The following is a 21115-nucleotide window of genomic DNA, read 5'->3' as shown; positions in this document are numbered from 1 at the left end:
TTTGTTAACATTTATTCCTTTTTGAGAGACAAAGAGAGACAGAACACAAGCAGGGGTGGGGCAGAAAGAGAGGGAGACACAGACTCCGAAGCAGGCTCCAGGTTCAGAGCAGAGAACCTGACGTGGGGCTCAAACTCACGAACCATAAGATCTTGACCTGAGCCGAAGTCAGATGTTTAACTGACTGAGCCACCCAGGCACCTCATGAATCTTTTCCTTTTTAGTCAGGACTTAATATGTTCTGTTTAGGGAATATCTGCCTACCTTAAAGTCATGAAGATGATTTATCTTCAAATATTGTTGTTTTTTTCCCTCAGATCTAGGTCCACAATACATCTTAAATTTATTTTTGCTTGGTATAAGGTAGGGAATAAGATTCTTCATTTTCCATATAAATATCCAAACGAACCATACATGAACACTCTCTGTACTGCAGTAACAACTTTATCTGTTTCCGGACTCTCTAATTCAACTAATTCAACTAATTGAATTAGATTCAACTAATCTAAACTTTCTCCTTATGCCAATGTGTCTTATTTACTGTCACTTCATAAGCTGATATCAAGTAGTGTAACCCCACCAAATTTGTTCTTCACAACTGTCTTCACTACTCTTGGACCTCTGTATTGATACCCATGTACATTTTGGAATCAGCTTCATGACCCTGGGGTAACCAGGATTTAATCATAAAAGGGGCACACATTAAAAGGACTCCTACAAATGAAAAAGACATATAATGCAAAAGAAAAATGAGCAAGACTTGGACAGGCACTTCAGAAGATATTGAAATAGCTTACAAATACATGTAAAAGTATTCAAACTCATTAGCTGTCAGTAAAATGCAAGCAAAAACCACACGAGATACCAACGCAAACCCATCAGAATGGCTAAAATGAAGAATATCAATGCCAAGTTTTCACAAGAAGTACTGCACCTGGAACCCTCATGGACTACTGGTAGGAAGGTAAAACACCTTAGAAAACTGCATGGAACTATCTAACAAAGCATAACTTATGATATGGCAATCCTACTCCTAGGTATATATGCCAAACAGAAATATACTCCAAAAGGGTATACACATGGACACAAATGATCAGCTCTATTCACTACAGCCCAAACATCAAGTTATCTAAATATCCATCAAAAACACATAATATTGCTCTATCCACCATCAGTTAACCACCTTATCTAGTATTGTTTACATATCTCTCATCACCATAGTATGTATTTTACTTATTTGTTTCTCTCTATGCTAGAATGCCAGCTCATCTGGTGCATAATTTTTTGTCTCCTTAGGTGCAAGTTTCTCAACCTTGGCCCTTTGTGTTGACAGGCTAGATAATTCTTTATTGTCAGGGGCTGATATCTACATAACAGATGTTTAGCAGTATCCTCGACTCTACCCACTAGTTCCTCCCCACCTCAAGTTATAACAACCAAAAATTGTCCCCAGACACTGCCATGGGTCTCTGATCAAAATCACCTCCCATCCACCTTCCTTTCCGCAGTTTAAAACCATTGCCTCAGATTACTATTAAATTCCCAGATACTGTGAGAGTAGCTGAAATATAGTAGGAACCCATAAATATTTCTTAACATAATGTTTCAGGGTGCCTGGGTGGCTCATTTGGTTCAGCATCTCAGTCTTGATTTCAGTTCAGGTCATGATCTCATGGTCATGAGATAGAGCCCCACATCAGGCTCTGTGCTGAGTGTGGAGCCTACTTGGGATTCTCTCACTCACTTTCTCTCTGCCTCTCCTCTGCTCACACATGCACATGCTCGCTTGCATGCTCTCTCTCTCTCTTCTCTATCTCTCAATAAACAAGTAAACATTTTAAAAAGAGAATATAGGGGTGCCAGGGTGGCTCAGTTGGTTAAGCGTCCAACTTCAGCTCAGGTCATGACTTCACTGTTTGAGTTTGAGCCCCACGTCAGGCTCTGTACTGACAGCTCAGAGCCTGGAGCCTGCTTCAGATTCTGTGCCTCCCTCTCTCTCTGACCCTCTCCCACTCTCAATCTGTTTCTCTCTCAAAAATAAATAAAACATTAAAAACTTTAAAAAACAGAGAGAATATAATGTTCCTTCTTAGGATAAAAGGGAAAAATATTAAAGCATTTCTTTGCGATAGCAGCATAGGTAATCCATAGCAAACATTTTTTCATAGCAAACATTTTTAAATCATACACACACAGGTATGATTTACTCAGAAGCAAGTAAGGATTCCTTATATCTCACTGAAATGTGTCAATTTACTGCTATGTAGTAATCAACATAGCCCTTGATTAAAACATGTTTAATTCTTAGTTAAAGCAAATTATCTTTCTCAAATCCCAATACTTGGATTCAAGAAAGTCATCAAGTAACAGAACTAGTGACATTTTTTTTTGCCATTTTATTTATTTTTTTTAATTTATATCCAAGTTAGTTAGCATATAGTGCAACAATGATTTCAGGAGTAGATTCCTTAATGTCCCTTACCCATTTAGCCCATCCCCCTTCCCACAACCCCTCCAGTAACCATCCGTTTGTTCTCCATATTTAAGAGTCTTTTATGTTTTGTCCCCCTCTCTGTTTTTATATTCTTTTGCTTCCCTTCCCTTATGTTCATCTGTTTTGTCTCTTAAATTCCTCATGTGAGTGAAGTCATATGATATTTGTCTTTCTCTGACTAATTTCGCATAGCATAATACACTCTAGTTCCATCCACGTACTCGCAAATGGCAAGATTTAATTCTTTTTGACTGCTGAGTAATACTCCATTGTGTATATATATCACATCTTCTTTATCCATTCATCCATCGATGGACATTTGGGCTCTTTCCATACTTTGGCTATTGTTGATAGTGCTGCTATAAACATTGTGGTTCATGTGCCCCTTTGAAACAGCATACCTGTATCCCTTAGATAAATACCTAGTAGTACAATTGCTGGGTCATAGGGTAGTTCTATTTTCAATTTTTTGAGGAACCTCTATACTGTTTTCCAGAGTGACTGCACCAGCTTGCATTTCCATCAGCAGTGCAAAAGAGATCCTCTTTCTCCGCATCCTTGTCACCATGTCACAACTAGTGACATTTAGCAAGATTTTATTCTGGCTAAATACCATATGGCTACATTAACAAAATATTTCCCCCCAAAATTATGGAATTATACTTGATTTAGAAACTGCCATGGTTCTTCATAATGAATTAATTTTCATCATCAATTTTGTCTTTAGGACAAGCACAACAAAACAGTGATCTCTTTCTACAGCTTATTCACTGTGCACATGCCCTGCTCCACCAGAAGTAGAGTCAGTGGGCCTGTATGGAATTCCACAAAGTCGGAATCTATGCAGATGTTCTTCCCCTTTTGGTTTTCCTTTAATTTGCAAATCTTGTAATCTAAGCCTGAAGTTGACCGAACCAACATCTAAACCAATATAGCAATATCAGCCAAAAACTCAATCTGTTTTCTATTTATATGTCAAGACTGCATCCTTTTGGTGGCTGAAAAATTTTGTTTTGAAATGATTACACAGAGAAACCGTAAGCCCTTTAGTAGTTTTATGAACTTGTCCTAGATGGAAAGCTTTTCTTTTAAAAGGCCTTTAGCTTCAGATGTAGAGCAGAAGAAAAAACAATTTTGAATTAAAAACTACTACCTTTATGTTTTTAACTATATACTAAAGTCATCTTAAACTACATGACAGCAAAGTATCTCCCCCCAAAAAAAGACCTCAGTGATACTTGGAGACTTATTACATAGAAATGTGCTGCTTCTATTCTTCCTACTGGGAGGGACAGCAAGGATGCGTTAATGAGGGGCATGAAAAAATTATTGCGCCTGATGGATACGCTCATTACTTTCACAGGAGTGCTGGTTTCATGGTATATACATACGTCAAAATTTGCCATACAATACACTTTAAAGATGTGGTTTGTTGTATTTCAGTTACACCTCAGTGAAAATATAAATATATAAATATAGCATGAGCTTCTTTAGGGAATATAAACAAATAACCATTTTCCAATGAAAGTAAAGGGCTCCTGTTCATCAGAGATAGACAGTACTGGGCTAAGACATGAAGCCTGACAAACCTGTAGCACAAGTACTGGATAAACTGGGCACGGCCACATTTCTCCAACAGTCATACAGGCAAAGCTTCCCCCAAACATTACATATATACATAACATATACATATATACACACACATGCACATATACATACATACATGGTCGAGTATTCCCTGGCTGCCCTTCATATCTTTCTCACCCAATTAATGTGAGGTGCGTCTAATATGGACCTGACACTGTATGAAATACTTGAAAACATTATCTTATTAAATCCTCACAAGAACCAAGCCCAGTAGCTGTATATGAGCACCACTTTACAAATAAGAAATTAAGCCTGAATACTGTTGACTAATTTACTAGTTTATGCAGCTAATAATTCATATCTAGGTCTGTGTGACTCCAAAACCTTTGGGTTTTTTTTTCCATTATTCTACACTTTTTGCCATGCATTCTGGAGTATTAGTGAATATTATAGAGCACTAACCTCAGCATAAATGTTTACAGAAAGAGAATTATAGAGCCAAAAATGAAAACCAGATGCATTAAACACAAATATCACAATAGGTAGCGTTCTTATTAGATTAATACTAAAAATGCTGCCACTGAAGGCTCAATGTCATCCAGAATATCATAAAGTCAAGGTTTGCTTTGAAGGCTTCTTTCTTCAACTATACATTATAGACTATTATCCTCTGGCAATCTTTCCTTACACTACATTTCCAGGAACTCCTGTAAATATTCCTGGCTAACAGCTCAGGAGAGATGAATCTATAGATCTGTACATGTAACAAGAAAATGTGGGGAAGAGAAAGAGAAAAACTGTGATGGTTTTCCACAAAGAGGTCATCAGAAAGAATCCATATGTATACCCATACACCAAATTAAGGTTAGAGCAACACAGTTTAATAAAAAGATAAAGTGAGCTACATACGTAATGTGAAATTTCCTAGTAGCTACATTAAACAAAAGTAAAAAGAAATAGGTGAAATTTATTTTAATATACTTTTACATAATATATCCACAATATTATCATTTCAATTGGCATCAACCATGTTTAAATTTCTCATAGCCAAATCTGCTTGAACAATACAAGAATTGCTAGTCAGCTAATACTTAAGTATATGGATCCTAAAGAAAAGTGGAAAACATACGAAACACATCCAAGAGAAGAGATAACATCTTCTCAACTCCTTGTAACGATGGATTTCAATACTCACTTTCTGAAAAAGAGGGTCAAAACTTTGTGTGGGTTCGTTCCTCAAGGACTTCTATTAAAATCAGGCAGAACCACATGACAAGAATTAAATGTAGCTCTTGGAAAATACACCTCTCTGCAACACTGCTACATGAAACATACACTGTAGTAAAATGGCAGGAGAAACAGCCCCATTTTAATAAAATTTGTGGCTAATTTTTTATCTCAAATTTAGAATCAGACAGTATAGGAAACAAACCTTTCACAAATGCTTTCTTCTTTGCCTTACGGTCATTCTCTTACACAAAATCTTACAAAACTAAACATGAAATCCTTAGATCTGGTGATAGCACATCATGGCCTATTTTAAGCTTTAAGCTTTCTATTTATGATCAATGTTTTAAAATATGTATATTCATGAAATATGTATACAATAAGATAATGTGCATAAGGTAGCATTAATAATCATTGTTAAATGAAAACACACCATATTAACAAAAGGCAAAAACAAGCAAGGTGAGATATATATATATATATCTCAACAAGGAAAGCAAATGAAATTACTCCTGAATTGTACTATAGCATAACTAAGAACGAGAAAAACCAACAAATTTAAATAACATTTACATAGGGAGATCAGAAATATTCAAAATTGAGCTCTGGGCCCAGAGCTCAGTAAGGATTATGTGGAAAAAAGTAGAAACTGCAAGGTCCTACTAGTGGCAGAACATAGATAAAATCACCTAGGATTTACTTCCAGAAGCAAGAAGTCTCACCTAAGTGGGGAATTGCTGAAAACAGGTCTCAGATCAGTTGGATCAGAGTGTTGTCTACTAATGAATCAATGGAAAGGGCTGAGAATGAGTGCAGGACCAGAGATGCCAGTCAGAGGGAAAGCGTCAGAGAGGAATCACAACAGACATGTCCTCAGGAACTCAACAGGAAAAGGAAATATGGAACAAAGCAGATGAAGGTAAATGTCTTACCAGAAAACCAGAGGAGGGGGGAAAAAAAAGAGGAAGAACTGAAGTCATTGCCCCAAGGTGTCATTTATTAAAGAAACCCTATACTTCACCATATCTACAGAAAAAAACATACACCCACTAAGAAACCAGGTAGCACATCTGAACCCCTCCAACCACAACTCCTAACCTCTATAAAACTATTGTTAAAACTGGCCCAGAAAAAAAAAAACATACTGTGTTCATCATGAACAAAAAAGACAAAAGGAAAAGAAAAAAAAAAAAGAAAAAGAAAAAAAGAAATTAGTATAACATTCACACTAAACTACTAAAAAACAGAATTTTATCTTAATGAAAATACCCCCCCCCAAATCCCACAAAATAGAAAACTATAACCCCACAGTACAAGATAATCACCTAAACATGCATGCCTCACTTAGTGACTTTAATTTGTTCCTGAAAACTCTACCACTAAATGAAAAGGCATTAAATGGAAAATCATTTCTATTACTTTCAATGGTAAAAACTGTAATAAGTTCTATTCCAATCCAGATTTTCACAGAGAAAAAGATAGTAAATAAATACTAAATATGTACTTACATGACAAACATTAGTCTGAAAGTAAATACACATTGTACTTTAATTATAAAATAACGAAAGTTTATCACACTAGTCAAAGTAGAAAGACTTGTTTGTAAGTGGTTGTTGATTTAAAAAAGGTATCAGGAAGTCCATTTCATGGAAGGTAAATCTCCTTTCAGGTGACCTACTTTCAGGTGGATATCCAGTATCAGAATGAGACATGTTTAATGAGAATTACCTTTCCATCATACTATGATAATAAAAAAAATTTTTTCAACCTGACATAGCCATAAAAGAAGAATCTGTGTGTGAAAAAAAGTACAATGTGAAAGCTTGACTGACTTCTCATAGTTTGTCTCCATTTAATACATCACATACATTTTAAGGTTCTCAAATATCATGACTATTTCTAATGACATGATATAATTTCTGAGAACACACACCAGGTCAGTAGTTGGCTCATTCTTAAGAAAATGCCCTTTTTTAAAACTCGATTTCCATTTTCAATCCTCTTTATAAAAAAAACCATCTTTTGCTTAATGATTTAAGCTTTTTCCCTTTGCTTCTCTTTTATCTACACCATTCTCCCCATCAGCTTTTCAACCTTTTTGGGATTCATGGATCCCCTGCTCCCAGATCACACATTTAAATAAAATTATAGCAGAGAAATACTGGGACAAAATAAAAACTAAAATCAAGAGTGTTCCCAGACCAGCAGGGGTGGCAGAACCCAAGTCCCCTAGCGCCGTGAGGACACACGGCTGGCCAATGAGTATAACTGGGGTGGCCAGGAGCCCAGTAACAAAGGTAGTCCCTTTGCTGCCCTGTTGGAGGCTGGCGCCCAGCCGAGACCAGATTTGTGGAGCAAAGACAACTGGGAAGGTCTGGAGACAATGAACCGGTAAGGGAAAGCTGAGCAAGCCTGGAAGAAGCTCAGAGGAGCATCAGCAGGAGCTGGAGGCCAAACATACTGAAAAGAAGGTGGGCAAGGATCCTGTGAAAGTGAGAAACTGGAAGCTGGGTGGAAACTGGTGTGGGTGCTTTCTGGCCGCAGAGAGCAGGCCCCTCTGATGTATTTATTATACAAACCGTACGAGTCTAGCTGGCCTGGCCAGGCACATCTCACAGATACATAGTTGGAGTCACAATAAATTCTATTTCACAAAAAAATAAAAAGAGTGTTCCCAACATCTGAAAGTTGTGGCTGTAAAAAACAGACAAGAGTTAAGAAGGTGCTACCACATCATCCTTCTCACCAGGTATAAAAAATAATGGTTAATACAGTTCATGTACCTATTGCTATATGACAAAGCACTAAAAATCATACTGCTTTAGACCAATAACCACTTTATTTCCCATGATTCTGTGGATTGGGGAGGTGCTGGTTCTGCCATTCTCTCCTGGGCTCATATTCCACTTTCTAAGTTGGCTGAGCTTTGGGCTCAGTTGGGAAAGCAAGAATGGTTAAGTCTCTTTCCATGTGGACTTTCACCCTCACATGCTGTTGGTGATGATGACTTGACGTAGAGGCTTCAGTATGCAAATATTTATCAAGCATGTGACTGTGGTACGTTTACTGATAGATTATTAGTTAAAGCAAGTCTCACAAACAAGCTTAGTTTCAAGTGGGAGGGGCCTACACAAGAACATGGAGAGGCGGGACTGGGAAGTTCCATTCACTGAAAGACATTAACCATAATAATTAGAAGTAGTGTACTTTAAAAGTTATTTGATAGAATATTCTGACTAGAAACTACTGTTTTGATTAAGCTGCAGTGGTAGCTTCACCTGAAACCATATGTAGAAATAGGACTCTTATTTCATATTCAATTACTGCGTTTTGTGTTAAAGCTCTATTATAACAAGAAGAAAAAGTTGTATAGATTTTAAAGAACTATTACATATGGTAAGTCTGTAACTAAATAAGCAATTATAGATGTGAACACCACTATGAATCAGAAAGTCACAAACTCAGAATGGTCAAATAATAAGAAGATATGAAAGAATTAACTGAAGATTGAGGATTTTTTAAAAATTGACAATGTGCAAAATGAAACCATAATGAGAAACCACTACATATTTCTTAGAATGGCTAAAATGAAAAAGATTGATAAAGCCAAGTGTTAATGAGGAAGTGGAACTAAAAATCTCATATGCTGTTGGTAGGATTGTAAAAATAGGACAACCACTTTGAAAAACAGACTCCTAACATGTGATTCAGCCATTCTACTCATAGGTATCAGTCCAAAAGAAAAGAAAGCACATGTTTATACAAATACTTGAAAATTATGTTCATAGCAGCATTATTTGTAAAAGCCAAAACCCAGGAACAATTGAAAGATATATCAATAGGTGAATGGATAATCAATCATCATAAGATAGTAGTAAGCAATAAAAATGAACTATTGATAAATGCAATAACACAGATGAACCTCAAATTAAATATGCTGCATAACAGAAGAAAAAGTGACCTAGCCAAAGAAAAAGTGCATGCTGTATGATTCCATTTATATAAAACTCTAGAAAATGTAAACTATAGTGATAGAAGGTAGATAAGTAATCATCTGAGGGAAAAAAAACTGGGAGGGAAGAGTTATAAAGGGACACAAAGAATATTTGGGGAGTGATAAATATGTTCCTTATCTTGTTTGTAGTGATGATTTCATAAGTGTATATATATGTCAAACACAAAATTGTACACTTTAAGTATATATAGGTTATTTTACGTCAGTTATACTTCAATAAAGCCATTTAAAAGTGTGTGCACACACATTACAGGTTTTTTTTTTGCTACAATTTATAATTCTAAACGGAGAGTTATGTCAGTATATCAAGGAAGTTGTATTAATAAATAAAACTGACAGTATTTTAATTTTTTATGCTACAACATAAAAATATACGCTGAATATTGAATACGCTGGCTCAATTGAATGCATAAAACCAGGAGGAATCAGGTTCTTTATGGCTCAGTTTAACCATGTGCTCCGGCTACGATGTACTTAGAGCTTGTTTCTATCTGATCGTTGTCCATTTTGCTCTTTCTTCGCTAACCTAACTATCTCAACTCTTCCTTATACCCCCGTTCCAACAAGGTATCTTCACTCTCCTTTCTAGGTAAAATTCTTTATTTACTAGTAATTTTTATTGGCATTAACCTTTCTTTTTAATAGTTCTGATTTTGAATCAGGATTATTGCTCTGATTACAACATGGCATAAATTTCCTCCACACTTGTTTTCCCCATAAACTCTGCTTTAGTATGAAATTTTGCTGAATGTAAGCGTGCTGCTCCTCCAAATACACTTTATATTCTCTGCACCCTGCTTCCTGCCTTGGGAGATTGACCCACACTATAGAGGTTGCTAAATGGGCTCTCTGGCCCAGCCTCTGGCTTCTGGCTGGGTTCAGCCTGAGGGAGCCATCTAGAGAAAAGAGAGTAAAATTGGTACACCTCTGACTGCTCTATCTCTACCAAATCCTTCCACCAGAGGCCACTGCTTCTGTATGTGACCCTCCTGACAGGGCTCCCTTTTCAGGCTCTGCTAATGGCTCTCTCCCCTTGTCTGAAAATGGTAAAAGGTCTCAGCTCCCGCATGGTTCACTGTAACTTTCCTCAAAATATCCAATTTGAGTCTGTTTCTAGGCAAGACCCTAACAAAACAGGTTTTGAGGAATACATATAGCATATAATAGCAAATAAGGAAGTTCTTTCTAAAAACGAAGCCAACTTTCCTTTGGTTTGGTCACTTACATACATCCATTTTGGTGGGCCATTTGAGATTTGTGCCAATTTCGGGATCACAAGGAAATATACAGCAGTATCTGTAGATATGACCTTACAACACACCACTTAGGAGTGTCCATAGTTCAGATACTATTTTTTTGAAATAAATACATTTTAAAAACTTTCCCGGGTTAAAATATAACATAATAATATGTGTCTCAGTTTACAGATTTGTCCAGCATGTGTTTTAAAACTTTATAAGTGTGAGTCAAGTATGTAGTATCCTGGCTCTCTTCCTTCCCCCACGGGAAAATTAAAAATTTGCTTTAAGTAAGTGAACTTGGTAAATGTTGCATAATTAACATTCATGCTAATGACTTTTGTTTACTAAAGGCAGTGTAACATTTCAAGATATATAAAGTATATCTCTAAGTCCATGAGAGAAAGCACTGTAATGTAATGTCATCTTCTAATGTCATTATAAGATATGTTATAGTAATGTCATCTTATTTCTTTAAGATTTCATTACATCTACAATTAGATGAATAGGGCATACTCTAGATAATAAATACTAAAGTCCAGAGGCTCATGAACAATCCATGATATTCGATACCCTACTACACAGGCTGATTGCATTAAAAACCGCTATGCCAACGTGGCAGTTCTGATTAGTGATATGTCAAAGATTTTTACGTAAAAACCCATTCTTTGAAAGCAGTAAAGAGAGCCAGAGAGCCATGCAGAGAACTAGAAGAAAATGCAGAACACCCACAGGAGGGAAAAATACCAGAGAGACGGGCAAGTGAAAGAGTTGTGCTTGAAAGAAGGCCAAGGAACTGCTTGGAAAGCGCATGTATTAAAAAAACATCAAAGACTGGAAGACTAGCATAAATCTCTCTTTTGTGTCTGCAGAAGCAATACCAACCCCAAATGTGATTTCCTCATTCCTCATGAACACAATAGGATGAAAATTAGTCAAAGCTCAAAATACATAGTATCATATGTAAAATCATTGGTGACATTTCACAACGAAAAGAAACATTGCATACCTATTATCCCAAGCAATCTCCCTTCTACTTCTAATTAACAAAACTTTTATTTACTTTAGACACAACATGAAATAAAGTCTCTTCAGCGACACTTCAGGACACTGAAACTGTGCTTAACTTCTACCCAAATAACTACTGCTTTCAGGCAGTGGCTACCAAACACCCATCCCATGGAATCCTGCCAATCCAAGATGACTCTTTGGCAGTCTGTAAAAAAAAAAAAAAAAAAAAAAAAAAACTGCAAAAAATTAATCCTTTGAACTAACTGTATTATATTCAATGAACAGTCCTTAATTTTTAAATTAAGACTTTACTCTTATATATAGCTAACTTACTTTGCTTTTTTCAAGGTGAATTTAAGATAAAAACAGGTATTTTATGTTTTTACATGTCTTTGGTTGCCAAATTTCAATTTTTCTGATTATTAAAATCCAATCTTGGAAATATGGCCAGAGAGTGCCTATTTAATAAGAGATAAGGGATTCCAAACCAAATGAAATGAGGAAATTTTCTCACTCTTACAAGAATTTCTCACCACCAAATGAGTATATGATAGAAGTCTCTGGAACAGCTTTGTTTTGTTTGTTTAATTTATTTATTTATTTTGAGACAGAGAGAGAATGTGCAAATTGCACAGAGAGAAAGGCATACAGAGAGAGAATCTCAAGCAGGCTCCACACTGTGAGTGCAGAGCCCAATGCGGGGCTCGATCTCACAAAGAGTGAGATCATGACCTGAGAGCTAAAATCAGACACTTAACCGACTAAGCCACCCAGGCGCCCCAAGATTTTCTTTATCTTTATCAGGAGACAAACTATGTGATGTTCAACATTCTTTCCACTTCCAATTTTCTATGATTCTGTCATTATAAAGGACATATCTCTATTCCATATAATGTATATAAAGTGATGACAGTATATTATATGATTAAACATTCTTTAAGGTCTGCAGTCAGCTGTTAAATAATGTTACTCTTTTGCTACATTCTAGGAGCCATTTAGCATACAGTATACAATGAACTCTGGTTTTCCTAAAAGAGTGTATATTCTGTAGTATACTGTCTGCACTTCTCCTCCCCTCATATTATTACACCAAGCACTGACTTAATCCCTGGATCAGTAGCACAACAAACATTACCTCCCTCCAAAACCTAAATGGCTTATCTGGAATTATTATGGAATCACATACACACATACACACAAACAATAATAATAATTTAAAAATTACTAGAATACCAAAATATATATTTTAGTGATAGTCATGAATGCAATTTAAAACTGTGGGCTAGTGGGGCGCCTGGGTGGCGCAGTCGGTTAAGCGTCCGACTTCAGCCAGGTCACGATCTTGCGGTCCGTGAGTTCGAGCCCCGCGTCGGGCTCTGGGCTGATGGCTCAGAGCCTGGAGCCTGTTTCCGATTCTGTGTCTCTCTCTCTCTCTGCCCCTCCCCCGTTCATGCTCTGTCTCTCTCTGTCCCAAAAATAAATAAACGTTGAAAAAAAAAAAAAATAAAACTGTGGGCTAGGGACGCCTGGGTGGCTCAGTCGGTTGGGCATCCAATTTCGGCTTGGGTCATGATCTCACAGCTCGTGAGTTAGAGCCCCACGTCAGACTCTGTGCTGGCAGCACACAGCCTGGAGCCTGCTTCAGATTCTGTGTCTCCCTCTCTCTCTTCTCCTCCCCTGCTCATTCTCTCTTTCTCTCTCAAAAATAAATAAACATTAAAAAATAATAATAAAATAAAAAAAAAACTGTGGGCTAACTACATAATACTTATATAAAAAGGATAAAATATGAGGAAGACTAGGATTATTTCCATAGCAATTACCCCTTCCTTGAAAAGGCACTATAAATTTATAAAAATAAAAAATTATAATCCAATCAAATCGAAAGAAAATGCTGTTGACTTTTCATAAGAATTTAATAAGCAGTATAAGCAACTGACAATGTCCATAGCAACAGGTTATCAACAAAGTATTTGCCAGAGAAATGGATGGCAATGGACACATCTTGTACATCTCCACAGGGGGAAGGAGGAGGTCTTAAGACTGTGCACCACTGGTTTGGAAGAAGGTATCAAAACCCAGGTGCAGTATGTATGGCTTCTCAGATTAAGAGACTTTTTTTTTTTTTAACTTAAATTCAAGTTAGTTAACATATAGTGTAGCATTGGTTTCAGGGGTAGAATTTACTGATTCATCACCTACATATAACACCCAATACTCATCCCAACAAGTGCCCTCCTTAATGTCCATCACCCATTTAGCCCATCATCCCACACACCTCCCTTCCGCAACCCTCAGTTCTCTGTATTAAGTCTCTTGGGGCACCTGGGTGGTTTAGTAGGTTGAGTGTCCAACTTCAGCTCAGGTCATGATCTCGCAGTCCATGGGTTCAAGCCCTGCATCAGGCTCTGTGCTGACAGCTCAGAGCCTGGAGCCTGCTTTGGATTCTGTGTCTCCCTCTCTTTCTGTCTCTCCCCCACTCACACTCTGTCTCTTTCTCTCTCAAAAATAAACATTTAAAAAATATTTTTTAAAAAAAAAGTCTCTTATGGTTTGCCTCCCTCTCTGTTTTTATCTTATTTTATTTTTCCTTTCCCTGAGATTTTCTCAATCATAAAAAATGATTTCTATATTTTGGAGCTACTAATATTCAAATAAAGGGCTAATATGACTATAAAGCAAGCTTATTAAAATCTATTCACTAAAAAATAAATATTTTGAGGGCCTACTAGATAGAAGACATTGTGCTTAATAACAAGAAGATAATAAAGTCAAGATAAAGTCAACATTCTCAAGGTGCATGTGACATTAGACAGTATCTCAAGCAGCCACTGCATGAATGTATGGCTTTCTCCATCTCCATTTGATTCAGTCATTTCTCTTTTAATTATTCTCCTACCTTTCCATTAGTTCAGTTTTTTCCTTTTCCTTCCTCAATGGTTCCTTATATCAACCACCTTTATGTCTATGAACTTGAGTTTATTTTTTTTAAGTGAACTCCACACCCAACGTGGGGCTCGAACTCATGATCCCAAGATCAAGAGTTGCATGCACTACCAAATCAGCCAGCCAGGCACCCCAAACTTGAGTTTCTTAATTGAAACTACAGCAGTCTACCCTTACCTACAGTTTCATTTTCTGGATTTCAGTGTTACCCATGGTCAACCACGGTCCAGAAGCAGATGATCCTCCTTCTGAAGTACCATGAGAGGTCAATAGTAGCCTAACTACGTCATAACACCTACTTCATTCACCTCACTTCATCTCATCACATAGGTATTTTATCATCTCACATCGTCACAACAAGAAGAGTGAGTACAGTATAATAAGATATTTTGAGAGAAAGAGACCATTACATAACTTTTATTACAGCATATTGTTATAACTGTTCTATTTTATTATTGTTGTTAATCTCTTATTGTGCCTAATAGGGGCACTTGTACCCCAGTGTTTTTTTTTAAATGTTTTTATTTATTTTTGAGACAGCGAGAGACAGAGCATGAGCGGGGAAGGGGCAGAGAGAGAAGGAGACACAGAATCTGAAGCAGGCTCCAGGTTCTGAGCTGTCAGCACAGAGCCCGAGGCGGGGCTCGAACTCACAAACTGTGAAATCGTGACCTGAGCTGAAGTCGGACGCTTAACCGACTGAGCCACCCAGGCGCCCCGTACCCCAGTGTTTATAGCAGCACTCTCAACAATAGCTAAACTATGGAAAGAGCCTAAATGTCCATCAACTGATGAATGGATAAAGAAATTGTGGTTTATATACACTATGGAATACTACGTGGCAATGAGAAAGAATGAAATACGGCCTTTTGTAGCAACATGGATGGAACTGGAGAGTGTTATGCTAAGTGAAATAAGTCATACAGAGAAGGACAGACTCCATATGTTTTCACTCCTATGTGGATCCTGAGAAACTTAACAGAAGACCATGGGGGAGGGGAAGGAAAAAAAAATGGTTAGAGAGGGAGAGAGCCAAAACATAAGAGACTCCTAAAAACTGAGAACAAACTGAGGGTTCATGGGGGGTGAGAGGGAAGGGTGGGTGGTGATGGGTATTGAGGGCACCTGTTGGGATGAGCACTGGGTGTTGTATGGAAAACAATTTGACAATAAATTTCATAATAAAAAAATTAATTTAAAAAAATCTCTTATTGTGCCTAACTTATAAATTAAACTTTACCATGAGTATGTATGTACAGGAAAAAACAGTATATATAAGGTTCGGTACTATCTATGGTTTCAGGCATCCACTGGGGGTCTTGGAACATACTCCCCCTAGGAAACGGGGGACTACTATACCTTAGATACACTCATACCCTCCTTTCAAGTGCCTTCCATTTTTGTTACTTTATTTAAAATTGGAATGGGGTGGGAGCACCTGAGTGGCTCAGTCAGTTGAGCATCCCACTCTTGATTTCAGCTCAGGTCATGATCTCACCGTTCAGGAGATTGAGCCCTGCATGGGGCTCTGCAGTGATAGCACAGAGCCTGCTTGGGATTCTCTCTCTCTCTCTCTCTCTCTCTCTCTCTCTCTCTCTCTCTCTCTCTCTTTGCTCCTCCCCCACTCACACACACTCACACACTTGTGCACACACTCATTCTTTCTCTCAAAATAAATAAATAAACTTAAAAAAAAAATTGGAATGGGTGGGGAGGGAACATGCCCTGTCTTGAAATTACTTTGCATTAGACAAAAGTTGGCACTACACTTCATTAAATAAGAGTATTTCTAGGCCTTGGTAACCACAGTGCAATGTGGTTTGGAGAACATCGATTAAGGAAGCATTTTCCTGATTGATGAAAAATAACTCATTTATAATCATCTACCTCTTCTGGAAGGTTATGCAGTGTATTAATGTAGCACATAATAAAAACAACAAAAAAATTTTATGTATTTCTTAAATTAGCTACTTCTATTTTCCAATCTCCATGTGCTTTGCATGTTCCTGCTATCATGCAAAGAAGATCCCCTCTGCATTTAATAAAACAATGTGTTAAAACAAACAAACAAACAAATCAGGGCAGTCCCTTTACACTGAAAAACTTCCAGCTAAGTAGCTATGTAACAGTATGTGTCACTCTGTTTAAAACAATAAAAGTAAAATCAACAACAAAAGTATACTCCACTTCTACAGAAATATACTGAGACAGCATATGCACATAACAAAAACTCTACTAAGAAGTTACTGTTTAAGTAAGTGTGTAACTTATTTGCTAATTTTAAAATAATTCTATTATTAACTCTAAAAATAACTGGCCAGAAAATAGGAAGGTTGGATGCATGAACAAGAAGTTAGGGCACCCTAAATGCAAAGGTATGTTCCATCTACAGAACTGGCAAGTGGGCAAAGGCCTGGGTCCACAACTAACTATGACTGAATCTCACTTAGTTTCAGTTTCTTCATGTATAAAATGAGAATAGCACAATCTCCTCCACAGTCTTGTTTTAAGATTAAATGATGTTACATAATGGAAAATATGTAACAGACTAGATACATAGTAGGCATTCAACATTTGCTTTCCATTCCCCAGTGCTATAATAGCATAGTCAACAAGCATATGCCTCATAAAAATTTTGAGTTATAACTTTTTTCTAAATCCCAGAATCTGGGAAACAGATTTTAAAAGAATTGACCTATAATTAGACTCGTTATTATATTCAACTTTGGAGTTATTAAAAAGTGTCTAATCTGTTCAACATCACCATCTTCTAACCCACTGCACACTTAGAATTAACTCTTAAAATGTGTACATATTCACAAAGCACTAGCTCAGAGAGAAAATTCTATTCACCAGCAAGCATAATGCAACACTTGCAAGAAACACAAGACAATCCTATGTGGAAATGTCCTTGAGACAATAAACATTCTGACAAAGATGCTACATACAGTTGTTTATTATAATCAGATCAGCAAATAAGTGAAAACAAAATGAGTATTTCCTGCCATCATCTTCCATTAGAAAGAAAGGTATAAAACAAGAGAGAAAAAAGACAGCATGCAGGCAAGAGAAAGCTTATGTATAATAACAAGACACCCTAGAAGTTACAGAAGTTACAGTCCATGAAATGACTTGTGAACTTAATTCAAAAGTATCTTTGCATTTATTCATCAATAACCACTCTTAAAACCACCCAGCAAATGATATAGAAGTCTCTTGCTAGAATGATTCCTCTACTGTGAAATAATTTAAGGAGCAGAAATGAGAAGAGAAAAATAAATGTCTACAATAGATATATTTTCTTAAATAGGCAAATTCTATTTTAATCAGGACTACATTCATTGCCCCTGTGGTGATTAATTTTGTGTCAATGTGGCTAGGCCACAATAACCAGATTTGGCCAAATAATATTTTAGATGTTTCTGCCAAGGTAGTTTTACGTAAGATTAATATTTAAATCAGTAAAGTTTGATTCTTAAGCAGATTATGCTCTATATGTGAGTGTGCTTTATCCAGTCAGTTGAAAGTCTTAATATGAAAAAACAAAAACAAAACAAAAAACTGACCTCCTTGGGGGAAAAAAGAATTCTATCTTTGGACTGAAGTTGCAACTCCTCCCTCAGTGTCTAAATTTTGGACTTGCCAGCCTTCACAATCATGAGCCAATTTCTTGAAATCTCAATCTCTCTCCTTCCCTCTTTCTCTCTTTCTCTCTCTCTGTCTCTGTCTCTCTCTCTCACCATAAACATACACACACATATATCCCACATGATACTGGTTTTGTTTCTAGGGAGAACCCTAACTAATATGACTCCCATACCATTAAATTCAACCCTCAATAAATGACCTCATCACCAACTACATATAATCACCTTACTCTTCCTTTTTGTCCTATTTTTTTTTATAAAATGATCCCTCAATAAATGAATCTTGTAAAAACAAAAACAATCTCCTTAATCATACAGTTAGCAGGGTTGATAAGGAATGGAAAACCTTTCAAGAACTGCAAACCCAACCCAGCAGGTAGGCAAATGCCTTCTACGAATACATCTTTCTGTGGAGTTTCCACAGGTCTACATGCACTTGAACTTAAAGGGCCAAACATCAGGAAAAACTGAAATCAACAAAGTTTCCCTCCAGCACAGCAGCTTATCTTCTTCTCTGTGACACCCATTCTTTTTCAGCACCTTTGTCAACACATCAGTGCCCTAATTCTCATGCTGGCTTCAATATAGTATTGAGTTCCTCTAGCCAGATTATCATCTCACTTTTTGCATCTTCTCAACTCCAGGATTCCCATTTGGTTTTCTATAATTTCTAACTCCTTACTGAAATTCTTTATCTGTTGAGTCATTGTTACCATGCTTTCTTTAATTTTAGAAACACAACTCATTTAGTTCTTAGAACATATTATATGAATATAATATGGTATAACAACTCTAGAAATCTGTCTTCCTCCACAATGTGCAGCTACTAATGTCTCTGCTCTGCTCTGCTTTTCTTTAATTCTTGTTATTTTAAAGCCAAGTTTCCTGGAGTTGCCCCTGTGTCTATGTAGCTTAGCCAATGATTCAACAGAGAATTTACTTAAATACTCAATAAAGGTTGTCATCCTTTCCAAAAGGATCTATGTGTGGTCAGGGTAGTATATCCAACATCCAGAACAGTTTCAAGTCTCCCCACATTTTAGTTTAGTCTCCACTGTGGAAAGCCATCATAAAAGTTACTATAATAAAAAAACACAGAAACTAAAAACATTTTCCTTAATGATGCTAATCTTTTATTTCAAAACTGAATTCTGTTCTATTACTTGTTTTCTTTTGTCTCCTACTGTCACCCTGCATATGAGAAAACAGTAGGCAGAGAAATAACCAGGCCTGAGCCACAGGAAACCCTAAATATGTTTTTAATTCCTTTCTCTTCTCTCTTGTAAGAGCATTGTCTTATGGTAACAAAGATTTTAGGATAGCAAAATTCACTCTCTGGAATAACAATATAAACTTTTAATAGTGGTTCAAAGAATTTTTTTAATTTCCTTACCCAGAAGATCCAGTGCTCTTACAAACACCAAGGAGGGGCCTTTTTTCAGCAAAGTTGTCACACTTTTGAGTACCTGATAAAGAACATAAAATAAAATGTAAAATAAAACTTTGAGAAGTATTCTTGTATATTTTCCATTATCTTCATGCTCTCAAATTATTTACAGCTGAAGAGACAGCAAAACATTCATTATAAATTGACATAATTTATACACTTGACTGAACAAAAATAGAACAGCTATAAGTAAAACATAACTATTTTTAAAGTGGAACCAGCATTTAAAATATCTTTTTTAAAAAACTGGCACCAACTTCAATCTTATACACATTCTCCATGAGATCAGAAACCTCTTCCAACTCCACCAACTAATTACCTAAGACTAGTATAATTTTCATGTCAAAACTAAATAAAGGTAGGTCAGGCCAGAAAAATTATAAAATTATAGGCCATTATCAATATACATAAATGCAAAATTCCTTTTTAAAAATGTAAACTGAGTAGCAATATATGAGAAAAAACGAAGTCTCGTAACAAGGTTGGATTTACTCAAGTTATAATTTCACATTACAAAACCTACTAATGTAATTGCTTATATTAGCAATGTAGCAGATGAAGAAAAAACATTCTATTCTGCACTATTCTATATACTATCCTGTATTCATCTAGTCATGATGAGAACAAAACAAAACAAAAAAACTTGTTTTCTTGTCCCAATAATGATTATTTACAAAATATTCTACAACAAAATCATAGGTAATGCTTTCAGAGTACTGCCATGAAACTCAGTAATAACACAAGGATATCCAATTAAATGTTCTATTCAACCCTATTCTGGAAGTCCTAGACAGGATAATAACAATAAATGAACTCAATAATATTGAGTTCAATAATAATAATATTGAACTCAATAATGTTGAGTTCAATAATATTGCTGGATATAAAATCAATGTAATAGCAGCAACAAGCAGAAGAATAAAGTCAGGAGTCAGAACCACACACAAAAGAAAAAAAAGATGCTCAACCTCACACATGAGAGAAATTCCACTTAAAACTATATTGAAATTTGCTAATTTTCAGAAGTGATAATGGTACTATGGTTATAATTTTAAGATTCCTTATCTTTTGGAAATAAATAATAAAATATTAACCAGTAAGCTGGCATGATATCTGGGAGAGGATAGTTCACAATTTTCTGGATAAAGGGGAATAGATGTTAATGAAATAAGATTAGCCATAAAATGATGGGTAATAGATGACTGGAGATTGATATACTATTTTTACTACTTCTGAATAAATTAGAAATTTTCCATTAAAAATGTTTAAATTATACTTATAAACACTGACCTTTACATAAGACCTTCTCAAAAAAAATTCAAAAGTTCTGTAAAATTTTCTGGTTATATCAATCAGTTATAAATGCAAATAGCCTTCAATAGAGAAATATCACTGCTAAGATATCATCCTACATATATACTCAGCCATGAGGAAAGTAACTTGTATACAAAATTATTCACTGTAGCATTGTTTGTAACAGCAGAGGACTAGTAAGTTCTAAAT

The 21115-nt window shown here is 36.1% G+C and overlaps 1 protein-coding gene across 1 annotated transcript in view; it reads right to left on the bottom strand.

The window, feature by feature from the left end:
- Nucleotides 1-21115, bottom strand: part of BCAS3 (BCAS3 microtubule associated cell migration factor) — a 617319-nt gene that overhangs the window by 500089 nt on the left and 96115 nt on the right. The window contains exon 9 of the mRNA XM_011289076.4: nucleotides 19559-19631. Within this exon, the coding sequence (XP_011287378.3) occupies nucleotides 19559-19631 (73 nt within the window). The remainder of the gene's footprint in view (nucleotides 1-19558; nucleotides 19632-21115) is intronic.

Source organism: Felis catus, chromosome E1 (assembly GCF_018350175.1).
Source record: "Felis catus isolate Fca126 chromosome E1, F.catus_Fca126_mat1.0, whole genome shotgun sequence".
Lineage (NCBI taxonomy): Eukaryota > Metazoa > Chordata > Mammalia > Carnivora > Felidae > Felis > Felis catus.
Note: the sequence above shows the minus strand (reverse complement) of the source record. Positions and strands in the feature narration are given on the sequence as shown.